The sequence below is a fragment of the Eptatretus burgeri genome, chromosome 13 (assembly GCF_056783735.1).
Source record: "Eptatretus burgeri isolate ZD-2024b chromosome 13, Ebu_testis_v1, whole genome shotgun sequence".
NCBI lineage: Eukaryota > Metazoa > Chordata > Myxini > Myxiniformes > Myxinidae > Eptatretus > Eptatretus burgeri.
This window is the reverse complement of record NC_140973.1, coordinates 74118531-74139796: the sequence shown is the minus strand read 5'-3', so window position 1 is coordinate 74139796 and position 21266 is coordinate 74118531. Positions and strand designations below refer to the sequence as shown.

Here is a 21266-nt window from a genome sequence, read left to right as displayed (position 1 = left end):
TTGGCACGCTCGCGAGGCTGTAGAGTCAAAATTAAATGTCTCGGACGATAAAATAGGGTCACATTTGTGCGTGTAGAGTTTGAAAATAACGTTTCTTGCGATGAAACGTATCTTCCAGTCTCCTTGAATATCTAAAATAAAATGATTCTAACCTGTCGTGCTTGACAGGCTTTCATACTCGTAAATAAATAGGAATTTCCTTTTAATTTGAGCCACGCACACACAACGTTGAGCCGATGATAAGAAGAAAGCCTTTCAAAAAAATTTTTATGCCCGCAGTGCACACGAGATAACCAGCTTTTACACCACATGGAACATGGCAATTGTGTGCTCCATGATGCGTTCGTTCCGATTGTTTTCTTCATTCTCATCGAGTCTGTGTTTAATATGGTCCAGCTCCCTTTCTGCTCGGAAGTATTTTTCGTGTATTTTCTGCAGTAGAAAATTGGCCTCTCCAATGCCAATGAAAAGTCCACACCCACTTAAAAATTTTCACCTTTTGTTTGTTGCCTTATAGCCTGGAATTAAATTTCATTGAAACACTTTTTTGCTGCTTCTTCTTTTTTTTTTTTTCCACCTTTATTTAAACATCGTAACCCACAACTTCCAATTGAAAAACAAATTATACAAATTTCAGATAATTATAAGGATAAAATGAACATCTTAGTTGGTTGGAGAAGTGCCCCCTCCCCCCCCCCCTTTGTAAACACTGTGCATGTGACAACAATATCCCAAGCACTCCACAAATCTGGCCTGTATGGTAGGGTGGCGAGAAGGAAGCCATTGCTCAAAAAAGCCCACCTTTTGTTCTTTTTGAAGTGTGCAAAAAACCACTCTGGAGATTCTGAAGCCAGGTGGAAAATAAAGTTTTGAGGGCTCAAGAAACCAAGATGGAACTTTTTGGCTTAAATGCAAAACGTTACGTTTGGTGCAAACCAAAAACAGCACATCACCGAAAGAACACCCTCCCTACTGTGAAGCATGGTGGTGGAAGCATCATGTGATGGGGATGTTTCTCATCAGCAGGGACTGGGGCATTTGTCAGGATGGAAGGGAAAATGGATGGAGCAAAATACAGAAAAATTCCAAGAGGAAAACCTGCTGCCCTCTGCAGGAAAGCTGAAATTGGGATGGAAGTTCATCTTTCATCATGACAACGACCTGAAGCACATAGCCCAAGCTTCACTGAAGTGGCTAAGAAACAAAAAGATAAATGTCCTGGAGTAGCCCAGTCAGAGCTCCGACCTAAATCCAATCGAATGTCTGTGGCATGACTTGAAGATTGCTGTCCATCAACGTTTCCCACACAACTTAACTGAGCTTGAACAGTTTTATCCAGAAGAATGGGAAAATATTGCACAATCAGGGTGTGCAAAGTTGGTTGAGATCTATCCCAACAAACTCACAACTGTAATTGCTGTCAAAGGTGCTTCCACCAAGTATTATTAACTCGGGGGGGGGGGGGGGGGTGGACACTTATCCAACCAAGATATTCTAGTTTTGCATTTTTAATCAATTTTCTGAAATTTGTAGAATTTGTTTTTTTTACTTGGAAGTTGTGGGTGATGATGTGGAAAGCCTGATTTAATGCAATTTCATTCCAGGCTATAAAGTACCAACAAAGTAACCTCAACTGATATGATCTGCATCAGAAGATCAGTTAAAATTTGTGGCAATAGACATGAGCACAAATAATATACAGTACCTATAGAAAGTCTACACCCCCTTTCAAAATTTCCGCCTTTTGGTACCTTACTACTTCTCGGATGTGTCCGCTGAGTAGTAGTAAGGTACCAAAAGGTGGAAATTTTGAAAGGGGGTGTCGACTTTCTAATGGTCAGTTGAGGTTACTTTGTTTGAGTGCATATCCGTCGGTTCACTTGTGGGTTTGATAAAGACTTCATGTTTTATTTCTAAAAATGCATTGCATGTCTGTCTGCCTGTGAAGCTCAGTTACGGTTTAAACGCACAAAAAATGTTTGTTTATAACTCGTGGTATGTGCTGGTGTCGTGGCTGTGACCATGTGCTCTTTGCATTGCTTCGATGAGTTTTAGATACTACTCAAAGCAACAGCAAAGTAGTACGGCACTCGGAAGAGCGCATACCTCTGCCAGTCTGAACAGTTTACCTTTTGCGTTCCAATGATTGGCCGGATCTGGATCCGGACCTGAACCAAAATCTAATCGGCTTGTTCTTGTCAATTAACCAACTCAATAACTCATCCACCTTGTTTTGTCGTAACTTGTCCATAATTTTTTGAAATATCGTTTTGAGCCCTATCTCTCAATTGTGAAGAATCACTTTGGAAATTATCATGTCTGGATCTGGATCTTCACCAAAATTGAATCGGTTCTTACCTGATCGCGCCCAACCTTTCTACCAAGTTTCGTCCGAATCTGGCAATAACTTTTTGAGATATCCTACTTGCAGATGGACATAGACTGGTAAAAGTGTAATCTTCATCCACCTTCGGTGGCGGATGTAAACGTAAAGCGCATTATGGACACGGAAGGAGCACAAAATTTATGTTTGTTCTCCTTCCGTCTCCCTTTATACTCAAATCAGGGTTTATGCCATTGTACTCTTGGAACTGCTTCATTGAAGTTCCAAGTCCTGCTTCTCTCTTGGAAAGGAGGGCTGGTAACAAGCATTTTTTATTTATTTGTTAAAAGGAAACTCATTTTCCAAGTAAATCTCCCAGCCAGTCACCCAACCGCTCTCCAACCCAACGCACTCTGCGACAGTAGGAGCCCTTTAGAATATTGCGTGACTGACGCGGTCGGATGCTTCACCTTTTAGTCATGGATTTTTTTTTTGTTGTTGTTTGGGGGTGTTTATCCTTTTTTATTATTATTATTATTATTATTTGTTTATTTTTTCCCTCCTGCAGGCTGAAAAGCTGCGACAAGAGCTCCTGGAACATTACTCGAGACAGGGTGGAGATGAACCTATTCCAGTTTTGGATGAAACCATTGAGATTGGGGAAGGCTTGTTTGCAGAGCAGAATGTTGAACAAGACCCAAAATGTCAACAAGCTGATAATCTTCCTGACGAAGTGGCAGTCTTTAAAGCAAGCCTTGATGAAGACCTGAGGTCTGACATTATGGCTGAGATAGACCAACGTGTCTCTCTGAAAGGTCTGACCTTGTGCTGGAATTTTTGACTTTGGTTCTTTCCACAAATTGTTTTCTATTTGTTGAAAAGTAAGTGTAGTGTATAATATATAATATAATATAATATAATATAATATAATATAATTTAATATCAGATGCACCTCCGGACTAATGGTGAGCATCACCGCGGATTGTCTCACATGGTAAAACCGCATAATCCGCACAGAACAACCGTCGTCCTGCTACCCAGACAATTGTTCCTGCTCGTGTAAACCATTCAACCAGAAGGCACATGATGTGATTGGCGGAAAATCAAAACATGTGAAATGTGATAAGTATTCGTTTACTCTGACAAACGCAACACACTCATTTACTGGATGTGGCCTCTGTCCACTTGTGATCGGTGGAGTGCTCGTCACACTCCACATGTTTTGATATACAGTATATATAAAGTTGAAAGTGTGTCTGTGTGTTTGTCTGTGACCTATGCACGCGAAAAGTACTGGACTGAGCCTCACCAAACTTCACATGCTGACAGAACATGTACCGGGAAGTGTCCCGATGTAAAATAATTGTACTTCCGAATTATGACGTCATCACCTGATTTTGTAACGTTAATTTTTCAAGTTCAGCCGAATGACATGGGGCCAACGCCATATACAATATATCTAACATATGATTTTAAGTTTTTGTTTGTTTGTCTGCATGCGCTAATCTCCCGAAAGGTGAAAGATAGGAGCTAACCACAAACAAAAAATGTCGGGATGGGCCCCGGGAAGGTAATAGGCTATGTGGCAAGGCCCCTCGGCCGGGGAGGGGGGGTGTGTTTCCCCCTCACCAACCCCCTTAGCCTATGACTGCCATGGCCCAATAGGGAACTGATACTGTGCTCGCGTCGGACATATGTATAGAAGATTAAATTCATTCAAAAAGAACCTGGGCAGTGCCGGGTGCATTCACCTAGTATATTGTTATGAATTCTGGCCCGCCCGCGTGCGATCGGCCACATAACTCAAATCGTGACTCGTCGCCCACCGGAACGGACAATTCAGTCGTGACCCTCTTGGAACTACCGCCAAGGAGCTAGGGTTTAACCTCACCACAACCCAGTCCGCATTCTACCCGCGCAAAATAGGGTGAATCGCCGAATGTCGATATACCTAAGTACCCGCGTGGGTAGCGTACCGAGGAGTTGTACCACGCCGCAGGTCGACTCCGGACACGAACCGCTTAAGCGGCCCGTTCCTTGCTGCAGGGATAACCAAGCGGAGTTATCGCCGACCTCGATGGTTCAGATTATTTATTGGGTGTCTACACCCACTACCAATCCCTTCCGTGATGCAAGATGGAACTTTCGAACGGGGAAAAGACGACGAACGGGAAACAGTTCAACAAGCAAGGACATTTATTATACAACACGTAAGCAGGCAAATAGGAACAACAGGCAAGCACGTATACAGGCAAATAGAAACAAAAGCAAGGGAAAGCACTACGACCGAATATAATTAATAAATGTACAGTCACTTAAGCAGTTTCTACTTTATAAGACATGGCGCCACAAGATCCATACAGAACCCCGAAAAGAAAATGGTGACTTCCCTTTGGACCATCGAGTCCTCCTCCCACGACCGTCGGCGTGGTCGCGCCTGGCCCCGACTCCTCGCGCGGTCTGCGAGCTCTCTCCGGCACTCCTCGCCCAAACGCGTAGGTCCGCCACACCACCGGCGCTGCCACGTCTCCCGTCCGTGCCTCTGTGGACAGGCCGCCCGCCAAACCGCGATCACAGGACCAGAACGAGCCAAGACCCAGCCTCCACAGCTGCCAGAACAGACGAGCGCAGAGGAAGAGGAAGAGCTAGTGAGGAAGAAGAAACGCGAAGCCAGGACCAGGACGAGAGAAGAGGGAGTGAGATCCACGAGGAAGGTGAAGAAGGAAGAACGCACCCTACGCGCGTCCTCCCTTTATGGAGCGGGGCTCCGCCCTTTGCTCCACCCCGTTCTCGGCTCCACCTGTCTTTGAGGCGTTTCCAGAAAGCTCTCGAAGGGGGGCGTGCCCCCACTCCGACCGCCTCACGCCGTGCATCCACCAATCGGGAGCGAGCTGCCCCACCCCTCCCCTTCACACCAAGCGTGGTGGTGGGGGGGGATTCAGGCAGAAGCATCAGGCGGGAAAACCCCCACAGGCGTTGTTGGTTTTCTTCTCCACGCGCCGTACGCCCGCGTTCTCGGACCCTCTCCAACGCAGAAAGGGTCGTAGTGTGGTCCGTGCAGAACAGCGTTCGGAGTGCGGGAAGTTGCGAAGGTGGTGCTGTTGTAGGTTTGATCCAAAATAACGATAGAGTAGACCAGAAAAACAGCTGTCTCAAAGCGTCGCAGCCCGGATGAATCACAAATATTCCCTCTAAACAACGGGTGTGGACTAACTACACATGAACTTATCGATATATATCTAACCTGAGGACCTTTCTGGTGTATTGCAAATTTCCACAGCCATAACAATATATATATATATATATATATATATATATATATATATATATATATATATATATATATATATATATATATATAATTGCTATGTGGTTCTGAATGTCTTGCAGATGACAACCTATAATGTATATATTTTTTTTTCCTCCTTTTAGTTTTGCCATCTCCAAATAAGATTGCAATTAGCAAGGTGACTCCAAAGCAGAGGCAGCCTGGAACACCTGGTGAGTTGTATCTTGCAAAGTGTCCATTAGGAGGTTAAATTCCTGCAATGCATTTTGGTGGGGGTTTATTTGAAGTCGTGGTGTGTTGTGCAAAACTGAAAATCTGGGATGACTCTGTGGCATCCATTGCTTGGTTATAAGAAAGCTTCAGGTTTAGTCAAGTTGGCATGTGTGTAGAAAGCTGAATATCTTGCAGATGAAGACCTGTTTGTGAGCTGGTGTCTTGGAGACATGCGGGGAAGGGCATGAAAGGGTATTTGGGAAAGCAGTTTCCCAGATGAAAAAGGAAAATGATATAAAGCTTGAAGTTTGGGAGGGTGTCAACACGTACTCGTTTACTGGATGAGTGTAACCAGATGGAACTGTTGAGGAATGTCAAGATTTGGAAGACAGGAAAAGCAATAGATTGAAATCCTGGAGGACTGAGGCCACTGACCATGTGTATTGAGATTGTTACACACCACATACACGCACACGCACACACGCATTTAAAGCGGGGGTTAGCATGTATTGAGATTGTTACGTGCAATGTTTTCCAACTTGTGCTTTATTGCCTTCTTAGCTTTCTTACCCTTCTAATCTTCATCCTCTTTTACTTATGGGCATGTTTTCATTAAAATGTACGGACACAATGTTGTGGTTTGCACTCCCCAATTGGACCTGCATTGTGCTGAGTTGTGCTCCGTTATCTATATTGACATCTATTCCAATACACTTTTGCTTTAATCAGTGTGACCTAGTTTGTTACAGCAGGTACAAATGCTAATATGTATATCTAAGGGTGTTGATCGCAATTGAAAAGTGGGCGTGTGGTGTTTTTTAAATTCATTAGGGAGGGAGGAGTCGAGTAATTTAGGTATCTGAGCACTTCATGGTTACTTCCATTGCCTTTAGTTTGGAAAATATATATATATATATATATATATATATATATATATATATATATATATATATATATATATATATATATATATATATATTGCAGGGGTGGTGGGGGGTCAACTTTTGTGTACATTCCAAAAAAAGATAAAGGAATATTGTTGCGGGGCCGGACGTCGGCCGCGAGCACTACCCGGAGATGGAGCTGCAGAGTCTGCTTGACCGATCGCCCGGAATTCATATCGTACTTCTTCGGAAAACTCCGGAGAGTACGGGTCTCTTTTTGGACCGTGAAGGGTCAATATTTCCACCACGTGGTACAGGGTTATTCACCAATTTTCAAATTCCTGGAGACCACGTAGCGATCTACCGAGTCTTCACACCCTCAACGGCACCCGTTCGGAACGAGATGCTTATCGAGCTCGTTCCGTCAGTCCGATTGTCCCGTTACAATGGCCACGGTAGTGGCCTGCTAACTCCCCAGCACGTGACGTGCTCAGTCAATGAAAGAATGGACGCGACCCAGCTGAAACATTGAACAAATGGGGGTTTATTTATGATGCAGTCGGTGGGGAATGAGGGAAGCACGTAAGGGCAGAGCTAAACCGCATATAAGAAATGCAAGTATCTACAGCAAAGGCACTTAACAGTTTACTACTTGAAGATGGGGCCCCAGACACACATGCGCGCACACAAATACCCCAAAATGACCGGACCAAATGGTCTTTATTGAGGCCTATCTTGGACCTGTCCGCCTCGTGCGGTCTTCAAGCTGGTCGGTCCGGCAAGTGGAGAGCCGAACCCGGACACCGGCGGGTGACCCTTGTGGTTCCTGCGGGGACTGGCGTCGCTCAAGCCCTCCGTCGTTGTGAAGAGGATAAGGACGGTGTCGACCACGACCGGCCAGACAGGCTCCCTGAGACGAGCGCTCCAGCAAGAAGAGATGTCCAGGTCGGGGAACTGCTCTTTCGTCCGGAGCTCTTGAGCTCTTTTGCTCTTCCTCTCTTCCGCTCCTCCGCTCTTTCTCCTCGACCAGCTTCTGCCTCCGCCGGCTTGACCCCTCCCCCACTCGGCCCGCTGAGAATCCTGGAACAGAGGGCTGTCCTTGTTCTCTGCAGCACCATTGTAACGGTCGTTTCTGTTGTCGCTGCTGATGTTTTCCAATCAAAATCTTAACTATAAAAATAAATCGCAGCACATTAACATTTTTTTACCCATTAGACAAGGGAAAGGAAGCTATTTATTATTACCGATATAACTAATCTATAGGACCTGAATGTTGAGTGCGATAGTTTTCCAAATCCACAACACCACCCACTCCCCTTTACAGACTCGTCCCGAGTCGTCAAATTTGCGCGTGACCAGCATGTGTAAGTTCACCCCAAGTACATTTTACCTTCGGATCCCTGAGTGCGACTTTTTTATGCATGTCCCAAAAATAAATAACCCAATGCGCTGCGTAACTAACTAACAAACTCACACAGACTCATACGGACGACGACAACTAAATTGCTGGTGCTAGGAAAAACATGCAGGTGGGGGCAGAACTTATTTCCAACCTTAACTTATCTATTTACACTAACCATGGCCCAGGACCTGGCATCTGTGGGAAAGAAGGCATAGCAATGTCAACAGTTATGTGAGGGTGAATGCTCCGCAGCTGAAGGTCAGACGTCTTCAGGGCCTGGTCAAAAGGTCCCTCTTTTGTCACTGAACCTTCTTTTTTTTTTTTTTCTTCGGTATTAAGCTGCTGGAGGCAACTCACCCTAACCCGGCATGCTATATGCCATCCCACAGGCCATTTGAAGAGGTAGCCGGCTGCCCAATGCAGTCCCTGGCTCCTCCCTGAAATGAACTGGATGGAAGATGCGGTGGATGCAAAAGCACAAAAATGGACTGGATGCATGGGCTGCACCAATGCAGCCAAAACCCCGTGGTGTGGCTGCCAGCAGGGCAGTCTTTGCAAACACTGGACGATCCTGGTGCACATGGTGATGGATGACTTACACAGGGGCAATGCAAACAAAAGGGTAGCAGGCATGGGGTCATGGCAGCGGTAGGCGAACAAGGCATGGCAAGGCAAGGCAATGCGGAACAGGCGATACTGCACAACAGGCTGGCAGGTGAAGCTGGCTGGCCTCTGGTCTTGTTCAGTGCGGTGGTGCCGGCGCTCTGAGAATGGGCTCGGACCTACCCTACTGTCTTCCCCCAACCTATCGCCTTTGCCTGTCTCTGTCCATACCCACTCCCTTAATTTGTAACAACAAAGCAACCAAATTTAGCCCCTTTTATTTATTTCCCTTTTTTTTTATCCCCCGCCAACCAACGAAGTTGGCGGGGGATATAGAAATGGTTTTTCTTGTAATTACGTCTCCCTAACCCACTTTTATTGTCTTTGTCCGGCTAACCTATCCTGTCCATCTAACCTATTCCCAACCCCTGAAATCCTCTTTGGAGGGGGATAGGGAAGAGACTAGCATCCTGTCTTGAGGCCCAACAAAGCCTCAGAATAGCCTCCTACGGAGAGCGAAGGGATGGATGGTGCGAAGGGGTACATCTAACTAACCTAGCATTTACTAACTTTTAAACTACCCCGGGGCTTTTCAAAACGCCTGTCACTTTAAACTATATAAAAACCATGATTCCCATCGCCTGTGTTGGTGTCCATTATAAATTTGGACCTCGCCCTCAAATTTTCACTCGTGCCCTCGCACAATTTCATGGCTGGGCAGCATGGCTCAACTGGCAGGAACTTCCCCTCTGCCGAACTCTAACCATGGCACCGCTGGGCCCTGAGGCTGTCTCTGAACCTCCCAGCTCCCTATGAACGCGGAGGGGTTGCCCTCTCTGGCATTGCCCCCCCTTCCATGCCCACATGGCATTTTGGCGCTACGGGTCCAATTCCGTAGGTCGCCCGTGCCCACTACACTATCCCGGTCCCTTGGACCCTTGGCCTACTCTGGCCGACTAGTCCGGTGACTGGGGTGCCCTCTAAACAATACTCACCTTTTGACAGCCACGCTCCCAGCCGGTCCATGAACTCCTGCACCCCTCCAAATGGGTTCCTTGCCTTCTCTCAACACCAACAACAAAACGACCTCATTTTGGTAAATTTGACTAACCCACTAACTAACATTACACTGACCCTGGGGTCCCTTGGGTGGGTTTCACTCTTCCTCCCAATCAGTCATTCACACCATGTATTCCACATTCACTCCATACACACTCAGGCCCACTGGCCCTCACTCATTCATCACACATTTTCCAATTTTTCCTTTAACTCACTCATGCACTCCACCACTGCCATCCTCTTAACTCGATTCCCCGAACTAACTCGTGCTCCCACGTCATCCCTTAAACTAGTGCACGTTCCATTTAATATACGTAGCTACGTCCCCACTACACATTCCATGTCTGTCCTTGTCTTCCAAAATAAACCCAAAAATCCCTCTAACCCATTCCACGGGCTCCATGAGGAACAACCCATGTCCCCATTAAGCTGGTCTAACTAACGCTAACCCATCCCATTAACTAGTGCTTCCTTTGCCCAATCACAGGATGTCCACCACATCCTGCAGGGCCGTATACTTGGAGCGAGTCATATGCCGCCACTGCGCCTATTACGGACTCTGGATTTGGTTGCGGAAAAAGTTCCTGCACGGTGGTTCTGTCCTGGGCCATAGGTTCGTCTACCACGACACTGCTACTACCCACCTCCCTCAGCTCGTCTTTGCTCGCCATGTTGCGTGCTGGAAATAAATTATTATTTTTTTTTAAACGCTCGTAATTTGGGGACACGGGGGTTCACTCCCTACACCCCTGATCCGAATCCGTGAATTTCTGTACGGAGGCCGAGGGGCCGAATCGCACTCCTGACTACCAATTGTTGTGGGGCCGGACATCGGCCGCGAGATGGAGCTGCGGAGTCTGCTCGACCGATCACCCGGAAAGTACGGGTCCCTTTTTGGACCGTGAAGGGTCAATATTTCCACCACGTGGTACAGGGTTATTCGCCAATTTTCAAAATACCTAGAGACCACGTGGTGACCTACCGAGTCTTCACACCCTCGACGGCACCCGTACGGAACGAGCTGCTCAGCGAGCTCGTTCCGTGTGCGACCCAAGCGGTTTGATTGTCCCGTTACAATGGCCACGGTAGTGGCCTGCAAATTCCTCAGCACGCGACATGCTCGGTCAATGAAAGAATGGACACGACCGAACTGAAACATTGAACAAATGGCGGTTTTTGTATGATGTAATAGGTGGGGACTGAGGGAAGCACGTAAGGGCAGAGCTAAACGGAATATAAGAAATGCAAATATATACAGCAAAGGCACTTAACAGTTTACTACTTAAAGACAGGGCCCCAGACACACACGCGCACACAAATACCCAAAAATGACCAGACCAAATGGTCTTTTTTGAGACCTATCTTGGACCTGTCTGCCTCGTGCGGTCTTCAAGCTGGTCAGTCCGGCGAGAGTAGAGCCGAACCCGGACACCGGCGGGCAACCCTTGCGGTTCCTGCGGGGACGAGCTCTCCGTCGTGGTGAGGAGGATAAGGACGGCGTCGGCCACGACCGGCCAGACAGGCTCCCTGAGACGAGCACTCCAGCACGACGAGATGTCCTGGTCGGGGAAATGCTCTTTTGTCCAGAGCTCTTGAGCTCTTCCGCTCCTCCGCTCTTCCTCTCTTCCACTCTTTCTCCTCGACCAGCTTCTGCCTCCCCTTTTATTCGCCCCCGCCGGCTCGACCCCTCCCCCACTCGACCCGTGGAGAATCCTGGAACAGAGGGCTGTCCTTGTTCTCTGCAGCACCGTTGTAACGGTGCTGATATAACTAATCTGATATAATCTGTAACGGTGCTGATATAACTAATGTAACGGTGCTGATAAAACACATACTTACCGATATAACTAATCTATAGGACCTGAATGTTGAGTGCGATAGTTTTCCAAATCCGCAACAATATGATCGAAAAATCGAATTGATGAGCTTGTTGAGAACAGCAGTTGTGTGTCACTCCAAGTTGCGAAACATTTTCCAAGACAGAAAAAAGCAAATAAAACGTCAATTCCTCCAGATCTTTTGCAGTCAAATCTAAAGCAACAGACTGATAAAAAAATACGTCGGAATATGCTCCCTCACTGGGAGCAGTGCTACATGGTACACATTCACATCAAGAAGTTTCATCCTTCAAGGGTGTTGATCGCACCCTTCGGAGCCCCATGGGGTGGGGGATGAAACCATTGGATTGGATAACTAACAACCAAATACATTGCTTCAGGATCTCTAACAGGAGGAAAAAACTGGCAGCGCATTCATGGTGTGCAATTTAGTCGGATGGAGTCACTGCCTGAATACGTGGAGCGCAAGGCACAGCGGCAAAAAGCTCTTGGCTCCATAACCAAAACACCACTGAGCAGAACTCGAAAGGAGCATACAAAGGTCAGCCTCGCTGGACAGCCACATCTTTGGATGGGATGAGTCTATATTGTGGTTGTGGTTTAACAATTGAATGAAATCCATTTGTCTGATCACAGGTATCTGAGATTGCTTCACCACGAATTCTTCGCAGTCGCATTCCTGTCTCCAAAGCCACCAGGCAACCTCAGCCCCCATCACGTAAGGCACGGCGCTCCCTGCGCTTACTTTCGCATGAACCAGAGGATAAAACCAAAACACCAGTTACTGCTTCCAGGGTGCCGTGGAAACCCAGTATCACCTCGGTCTCCAAAGTAACCTTCAGGTACAGTCCATGAGCACATACCTAAGGCTTTATTCCCTCTGCTACCGAAGGTGGAAGGAGGTTGTTTTCTCACCCCTGTCTGTCTTGTCTGTCTGTCTGTCTATGTGTGCAGGATATCTTAAAAAATTGTGGACTGATTTGGATGAAATTTGGTGGGCAGGTTGGGTGTGTGACGTGGAGGAATTGATTTGATTTTGGTGAAGATCCGGTTACGATTTTTTTTTTTTTTTTAACTCTTAAAGTGCTTCTTCACCATTGAAAGATTGGGGCCAAAACGATATGCAGTTTAGCATGATATTTCAAAAATGTATTTGGTGGATCCGGCATTGTGTGGCGGAGGTATATGCTCCGCAGAGTGCCCTTCCAGTTGGTGTTTTTTGTTTGTTTTTTTTCCAATTTTATTTTTACATTCCACACAAGTCACCCCTCAATCACGCAGATGCATTGCTTGATCAGCCCAGACTTGCCGCCGTTGGTATAGAAACCACTCCTGGATTGGTAATGTGTAAATTGTTCTTTCTGATTCCTTCTCATTTGCCTACATCACTTTTTAAGCAGTTATTTCACAGGTTTGGGCAGACTCAGTCGGCTCCGGGCACGGCAGAGCCAAAGAAAGCCTCAGCTAAAGGAGTGCCTGCCGGTGGTGGTGGGGCGAGTGTTCCACCAAGGCGGAAGAAGACAACTTCACACAACTCTGCACTGAAGGATGAACAAGGTAGATCTTGGAAATTGAGGATTACACTTTTTTTGCAATTTTGCCAGAAATTTATCTTTAGAGGTCCCCTGACATGAAAAATAAACTTGTTATTTCTATATTAACTTGACCTTCCTAGTGAAGAAATCACCCGTTTTTTTTTAATCAAAAATGGGATAATTAGAGCAATATTTCGATCATTTCTGGAGCCTTTCACAACTTGCTATGCCCCGCCCCTAAAAAAAATGGACTTCAGCGAATCGCAGCGTGACGTCACATACAGTAACTCGCACAGAGTGGATAGAGTCGAGATGTGGCGCCCCTTTATAAAGTACGTACAAATGCATTTTGCACATGTTAGTGCAATCTCTGATCGTCTTGATTCCAGTGATTGATTCGCAAAATATTTTTTAATAGTTTTAGCCGTACTTTCGAAAATGCCTGCAAGATGTATCGTAGCAGGATGCAGCAATACAAGCAAAGACGGTGTAAGCCTTCATGTATTCCCGAAAGATGATGATCGTCTAAGAATATGGACATCTAAAGTGAAGCTGACGAGGGGAAACTGGAAAGGCCCCAGCGACACTAGCGTAATTTGCAGCGCCCACTTCGAAGACAGTGTCTTTGAGCACGGGCTCTCTTCATCCCTCGATTCATCCCAACCCCTCATTCCTCACACACACAGAGACAAGAAATTCTGCTTCTGAGCCGCGTACGCACAACAATCACGAGGAAATTATTTATCCCTTTACTACCTTGTCGTAGTCGTATACAAATCCAACACTTGTATGCACAATAAAGGGTTATACCATGTACACAAAATATAAAATTTGACTGTTTAACCTTTCCATTAAAAAAAAAAAAAAATTACAGGGACATACAAGTAAAATACTAACTATTTATATTGCATCATTTCAAGGTGCAAGGAGACAAGGAGATAATTTTAAAATCAAACAATGTAAAAAACCTTCATCCACATTTTGCAGCTTATTGAATTGTTCGTTGAAACCAGCCTGCTGGGATAGGTAAGATTCCACATCCATGCAAGCCAGGTATGGCTGCACTCGACATGCATGGGTTCATTCTAAAGTGAAGGTACTGCTTCCATTGGCTAGCTATTCATTAACATTTATCCAAAATGCTGTAATAAAAGAAAAGGGGAAAAAATGTTGGCACAACTATGAAAGACAAATTTATCTGTCCTATTACAACGGCCTCATAGCCTCGGTACTCTTACGCATTGACTTGTACATTGTGTGCATGCTAATACAAGTTACTTGTGAACTCGAGAGTCGAGACTAGTCCGATAAATCCGTCGTCCGTCCGACGAGGCTGATAAATCTGACGTGCTGTAGCTTTATTTTATTATTCTCTTTTCTTCATTGTTTTCTACTGGTGCTGCATGACGACAGTAGGAATAAACGTCAGATTTATCGGACTACTCGAGACAATTGTATCGCAAGGTGTGTTCTGCTCACAAGTTTTCATCGTATCCGGACAGCGAGATTGCTTCGTTTTATGCGCGGAGAGATACGGCCGATGGCATAGCCGGCATTGTTTGTGATTCATTCACCGCAGAGCAACATGTCCGCTGCGCTGCGCTGTTAACGTCACCTCACTGAAATATTTCTGATATCGAGCAGTATGCAAGTCGAATTTACATTATTGAATTACGAATACGATTTCGTCTAACCAGTTATTGCCAAGTTTTCCTTCGATGTCCTCCCGATCATCATGAACGCCGGTAATTTCATCGCCAGTTTCCTCTGCTTGTCCTGCTTCGGGCTCAAACTGGTAAGGCCGTATTTCATTTCCAGCTGCCTGAACTTCACCTCCCGTGACTATGTTATCCGACAATTCTCCATCTGATTCAGACCAAAATCCTTCATTTTTCACACTCACTGTCGCTACCAGACAAATCAAAGTCCATGTCATCATTATTCAAAACCAAATGTTCCATTTTTTTTCAAGCAAAAACGAACGAAGCGATTGAGTCGACCAATCAAATGTGGAAACACACAGCCAATAGAATCACGAAGACCACCAACCCGAGTAATTTACGTGCAGCCTTTGACATACTGTACGTGACGTCATGTGGGTTATGCCCCTTTCGGGAGAATTTTTAGGGGCGTTCCCGAAGGTTTGTTTTTTTTAATTTTCCATTTTGCAGAATGAGTATTGTGAAGAAAACGTTGTCAGATCTGAAATCACGATGAAAAACTCCTCTAGGACATATATAAATGAAATTTCAGTACTTTTGCACGTCAGGGGGACCTTTAAATGAAAGTGAATGATCAACAAACATATCGGCTTTTACGCAAAAGGGCAAGCTTGTTGCCCTCGCCAGATGAGAGGGTATTGCATTTGGGTCCGTTTGTCTTTGTCCACACAGAACATGAGTATTTTTCTCTGCAACTGCTTGTTGGATTGACAAACAATTTTCAGCATTGGAGCGACTACTCATGTAGCATGTTTTAACGATAATTATGATATCATAGGTCACATGGTGTGGCAGTCATGTTGGAAAAAAGCAAAAACTTTGGACCTCTGTATCTCTGAAACCGCAACAAGGAAAAAATAGAAATTTGGCACACGGCAAGTACTCTTCATGGGGAATAGTGTAATTTTTTGATGACGTCATAGGTTCCTTTGTCATGACGTCATAATTGCATATGTAGAACGCTACATCCAATCAGTATGAAAATTGAGGGTCATCTCGGGATAAAATGGTCCACAGAAAGAAAAAATTGATGTCATGTGATTCAGCAGCCATATTGCTTAAATTTTATTACTTAATGTTCACTTGGCTGCACATGGTTGGGTTTGAGGGTTGAGGAGTAACAGCTGAAATCTAAGTCCTATCCAGGTTCCTCGTGATTACTTACTCTTTGCTTGTTCAGGTTCCTTCTGATTGCTCCAATGTTGGACTGTACCGATTTGGTCTTCCATTTGATTTGAATTGAATTTATTTTAATCACATTCAGATTCTGAATTCAATTGAATAATAATAAATGCCATGGGTCAGGGTAAAGTGTCCGATCAAAGCGGGGTTCCATCAAAGCTGGACGTCTTGGTACCTGATCATCACTGCCAGCAGTTGTAATTGTCTCATTAATTACGTAACACCAGTACACAGACACCCCACAAAATGCACTCCACAAAACTACATAAACGCGACGCAAAACAAGTCCTGGCGAGAGTCTGCAATCTCCGATTGCTCTTTTTCTTGTTCGTTTTTGTGCAATAAAAAATGAATGAGGTTTCGTATATGTATTAATCCAATTTGTTAGTTTTGCATATCTTCCCAAATCACTGGTCATCCAAAGTTGAAATGGTCCCCTCTTTATAGATGAGGACCCATGCAGTGTGGGAATAATAAAAACTTGATTTGGGCAATTTTTCACTTTCATGTTTGCTAGAAATGTATTGGGTTTTGGGTAACGTACTCCATTAATGTAGTTGTTTGGTGGGGATTTCCTTTTTTTATTATTTGCGAGGTGGGTGGGGGTGGGGGTATTTAAATAGAAAATGTGTCTGTTGAGCCAGTCGTTTTTCACTTCCATATTGCTAAATTCTATTCCAAAAAAAAAAAATGGTTTTGATTTATCATTAGAAAAACCGCATTTGTGCACTTTTATTGCGAAAAACTATAAATTACAATTTTTCTCAAGTCTCCATGCCCAAAATCCTCCGTGGTGCCCCTCGTGGTCTATTTTGCCATCAAGGTGACAAACTTGGTGAATCTCATAAATAAGTCATTTTCTGTGTCTGAAATTCCAATCACGCCCAAACGAATGGGCCAATTGCCGCCAAATTGGACCTCCTGTTCAGAAAAAGCAACTTTGTGCTTTTATTTTTTATGACCATGGCTAATGTGACTAAATGACATTCTAAATTCATTATTTATTTATTTATTTATTTGTGGCAGTTTGTAGGTGTGTCGTGGCTTCACCATGACCTGTTTTCTGCCACCCCGCCCCTAACCCCCTCCCCCCCCTCACTGCGCTAAGTTTGAGTACTTTCTTCACCTCTCATTTCCGTCCCGAGTTCAAAACTGAATTATTTTGTCGGTTTTTCTTTTCAAAACCTTGAGGTGAGTTCCTTGTTTGTGTTTATGTTGTTTTTTTGTTTTTTTTCTTTTGTCATTGAACCTTTTATTTTTCTATTCTGCCATTTCATGTTCCCCTCTCCATATATATATATATATATATATATATATATATATATATATATATATATATATATATATATATATATATATATATATATATATATATATATATATATATATATATATATATATATATATATATAATTTGACAATGCCTCCTGTCTGCAAACAATTGTTCGGATGTATTATTGCATACTCGTGAAAGACTTCCCTCCAGCCAACCCGATAACACGGGATTAATCGTTGTGGACGTTAAAGACAAATAAGAAAAATCTCGATTATTGTCTGAAAAGGACATTATTTGATCAATCTTCTGCAGTCAATGCCCCCACCCCCTCTGCCTGTCCCCCACCCTGAGCAGCAAAGTTTGACTTGAATAGAATCAAATTTTTCCCAAAAGAAATACAGTAATTGAATAAGGCTGGGTGGGAGGTGGGACATCATTTTCACCGAAGATATTATCTTTTTGGTTTAAACACATAATTTAAGCATTCCTTCTCACACACATTTTGATAGTAAAAAATTACCCCCGTGCGGGAGTGACTGTCATCTCTACGAGAAAATATATAGCCTCCTGAAGGTAGGGCAGTTTTTGCAAACTGAAGTCTCGTGACGTGAAAGCAAATATCAAAAATCCTTCCCGACAATTTAGATATTGTCGCATAGATTTATATGCCACAATCAAATTCAAGATTGCTCGAGAAATGTAGGAGGAGATAGAATTTGAAAATCGTCATTTTCGCAACTTCAAAGGCCTCGTGACCTTGACCTTGACCTTCGGTGACCTTGAAAGTCGTACCATCGTGTACATCCCATCGACCTCTATCAGGATCACTAATGACCAGATCTCCCGCTTCATCTTCATTGTGGACGGACGGACGGATCGTCACCTCTTCTCTCAACACCAATATTTTTAGGTCATGCTCGAAGAGATGACCTTAAAATTGAAATGAAAGTACAGGGTGGCTACAATGTCTTGTCACCCCTTGTAAAAATTGACATTGCTTTTTATCATATCAGTTGACAACACTGAAGGGTTCTACAAGATATATATATATATATATATATATATATATACACATTTGCAGAACTTTTACTTTATTGCACATTTTACAGCATATGACACAAGCCTTAAGTGTCCAGTGGATCCGTTTGTGCTCCATCATCGTCATTAAGAGAATCTTTTTGCGTCATCTTCTGTGGGGCATTTTCCAGAGCTTTTATGGGGTGATACAATTAAAAGCAAGTCTCACTGCTCGTTTAAGATCAGTGGCGTTGTTGCACTGCTGTGCAACAATCTTTTATGAACCCCCAAAGGTGGTCACAATTTTTTAAAGGGTTGACCAGACATTGTGGCCATCTAGTCCAGTGCAGTAAAACTGTATTATGCTGTGGTGGAGAGAAGGAAGTTCGTCACGTGGCGTTCTCAACATCCACATGGCCAGCATACTGTGGTGTCTTGAGCGCAATGATTAGGACACAGAGAATCGAGTGCCATTTATTGCATCAAAGCAGGCCTCATTCAACCGGACACGATACTCCACTCCTCCCCCCTTAAGTCACAGAGTCACCCAAATACGCGGGTTCGACAACATGTTTGGAGGAAACGCACGGACATTGAGCCATAGACACCACTGGTGACTGCGGAAATTGGAAACGGTGACTGCTTCCCACCAAATACCAAAGCAGGTGCAACCGATTAAAGGAGGAACATCCATACTACTAGCACCGCTCTGAACATCTGGATCCATAGATAGAGGGACAGGCGGTCGTAAAGTGGTCACTGGCACCTCGATGGATTGGGATACGGCGGAGTGGAATCGGCAGCGTATGAATGATCAGACCTGTGAGACAACAATTGGTTTACATGACGTTTCCAGGTAAGATCAGACGAAGTATGAACAAGGTAGCCATTCTGAAAGCTTGGATCACAGTTGCCAGTACCCATTTTTGTTGATTTAAGTAGTCTCTCACCAAAACTGACTGGTCCACCATGAAGGAATGAACATCGACCGTGCGCAAGGTCGAAGCAAATCCAGCCATGAACGCAACTGTCAGCCATACATGTGGAATGCAGGTGTATCCTGCATAGTAGAATGCACCGAATTACGATAGGTGTGCAAATACACATCGACCCGACTCTGCACAGATCTACCGCTTGGCCCTTATGTAGGGCATGTTTCAAAGCTTTGACAAATGACTCGGCTTGGCCATTTATTGCTGGGTGGGAAGGTGCTGACTTCAGGTGTTTGATAACATTACCACACATGAACACAAACACCTCAGATACAAACTGTGGACCATTGTCTGAAACTAAAATCTCTGGAACACCTTTATTCACAAAAATACTCTGCAGACACTCCACCGTGTTCTCTGCCAAGATGAAATGCATGATAGCTACTTTGAGTAAGCATCATTCACCACCAGAAACATACGGCCCATAATCCGCCCCGCAAAATCTACATGAACGTGCTGCCACGTTCTATTGGCGGGCAGCCACAACAAGACACTTGAAGGATTATCAGCATCGTTTTGACATGTAGCACATGCTTTTACTGTCTGCTTTATGTCCCCCATCAAGCCCAGGCCACCACAACAAACTCTGGGCTTAAACTCTTCATTTTGACCACACCTCAGTGTCTCTCGTGCAACTCATTGAGAGAGTGCTCACAGGAATGATCACCCTCATGCCCCACATAACCTTGATCGAAAGACAGCTCGTTCGCTCGGGACACATAGAGCATATTCTGACGTCGAGGGCAACTCTTGCCAACAACCAGACAATACAGCATGCTCAACACATGACAAAACAGGAGCGCGATAAATAGCAGTGTCCACGTCCACAGTGATTACCAGACCAGACTACCTGTTTGAACATATACACCTCAATCTCATCTGTAGGTTCGGTGTTGACCTTAAGAGATGGCTGTCGAGACTGCCATCACAGTTAGCATGGAATTTGATTTCATAGTCGTATGCATTGAGGAAGAGACACCATCTCTATAGCCGAGCAGCAGTCGTGACTGGAATGCCCTTCTGAGGATTGAACAAGAACTGAAGCGGCTGAGTATCAATGTCAACCTATCAAGTACTGATGGAACTTCAACATGTCCCATCCCAGACTCAGCGCTTTACGCTCAATTTGAGCATGATTCTGCTCTGCGCCTGTCGGAGCATGTGAAGCAAAACACACTGGACACAGTACTGTCGCTCATTGCCCGAGACAAGACTGCACAGATGCCTTATGACGAGCTTTCATGCAAGAATGAAGACTTTTGAAGGTCTATAATGCACAATCCTTCAATCTCCATGACCGTTCATAGTCACCAAAATGGCAATCCCCTGCCAGGTGCTTGAGTCTGGCAATGAAATTAGCTACCCTCATCAGGAAGCTGAACCAGCTTGTCGAACTCGGACCACAATAACTGCGGCGACTTGGCCATTTTAATATGGTTGTGCAACTTCTTGATTATGGATTTGTAGGGGACCGCATCATCCCCAGCCTCTGCAGGTGTGGAAGAAATTAACTCGATTTCCGCTCAGGTTCAGCGAATGTTTAATTGCGTACGAGCGAGATCGATCCATCCATCAAGGGAAAACCCTAACCCAAGTCTTGTGTATTGAGTGGGGGAAATAGGATAAAAGAGAAATATCTTTTCATCTGTGAAACAGGAACTATTCCCATAGTTAGAAATCAAAGTAACTGCTTTCTGCTACTGGGAAAGGAATGAAACTGTCTAAATAATGTAGACAAGGCCAAAGTACAGCCAATCAGAAAAGAACGCAACAGCCCCTTCAAGATTCCCCAGGGTTTGGAGGTAGAGATAGTTACACAGATCAAGGGAGTGAATCATTACTTCGACACGTTCTCAGCGTTGATAAAGAACAACATTACATTGACTGCCGCTGCTCACAGGACTTCGGCAGCTTTTACAGTGCGTCTCCACA

The 21266-nt window shown here is 44.6% G+C and overlaps 1 protein-coding gene across 3 annotated transcripts in view; it reads left to right on the top strand.

The window, feature by feature from the left end:
• The window catches only part of NUSAP1 (nucleolar and spindle associated protein 1), a 33841-nt gene that overhangs the window by 807 nt on the left and 11768 nt on the right, over positions 1–21266 (top strand). For all 3 annotated transcript variants that reach the window (XM_085853050.1, XM_085853048.1, XM_085853047.1), the window contains exons 2-6: positions 2892–3138; positions 5756–5824; positions 11992–12152; positions 12248–12453; positions 13023–13168. In XM_085853050.1, coding sequence (XP_085709176.1) covers positions 2892–3138; positions 5756–5824; positions 11992–12152; positions 12248–12453; positions 13023–13168 — 829 coding nt within the window. The remainder of the gene's footprint in view (positions 1–2891; positions 3139–5755; positions 5825–11991; positions 12153–12247; positions 12454–13022; positions 13169–21266) is intronic.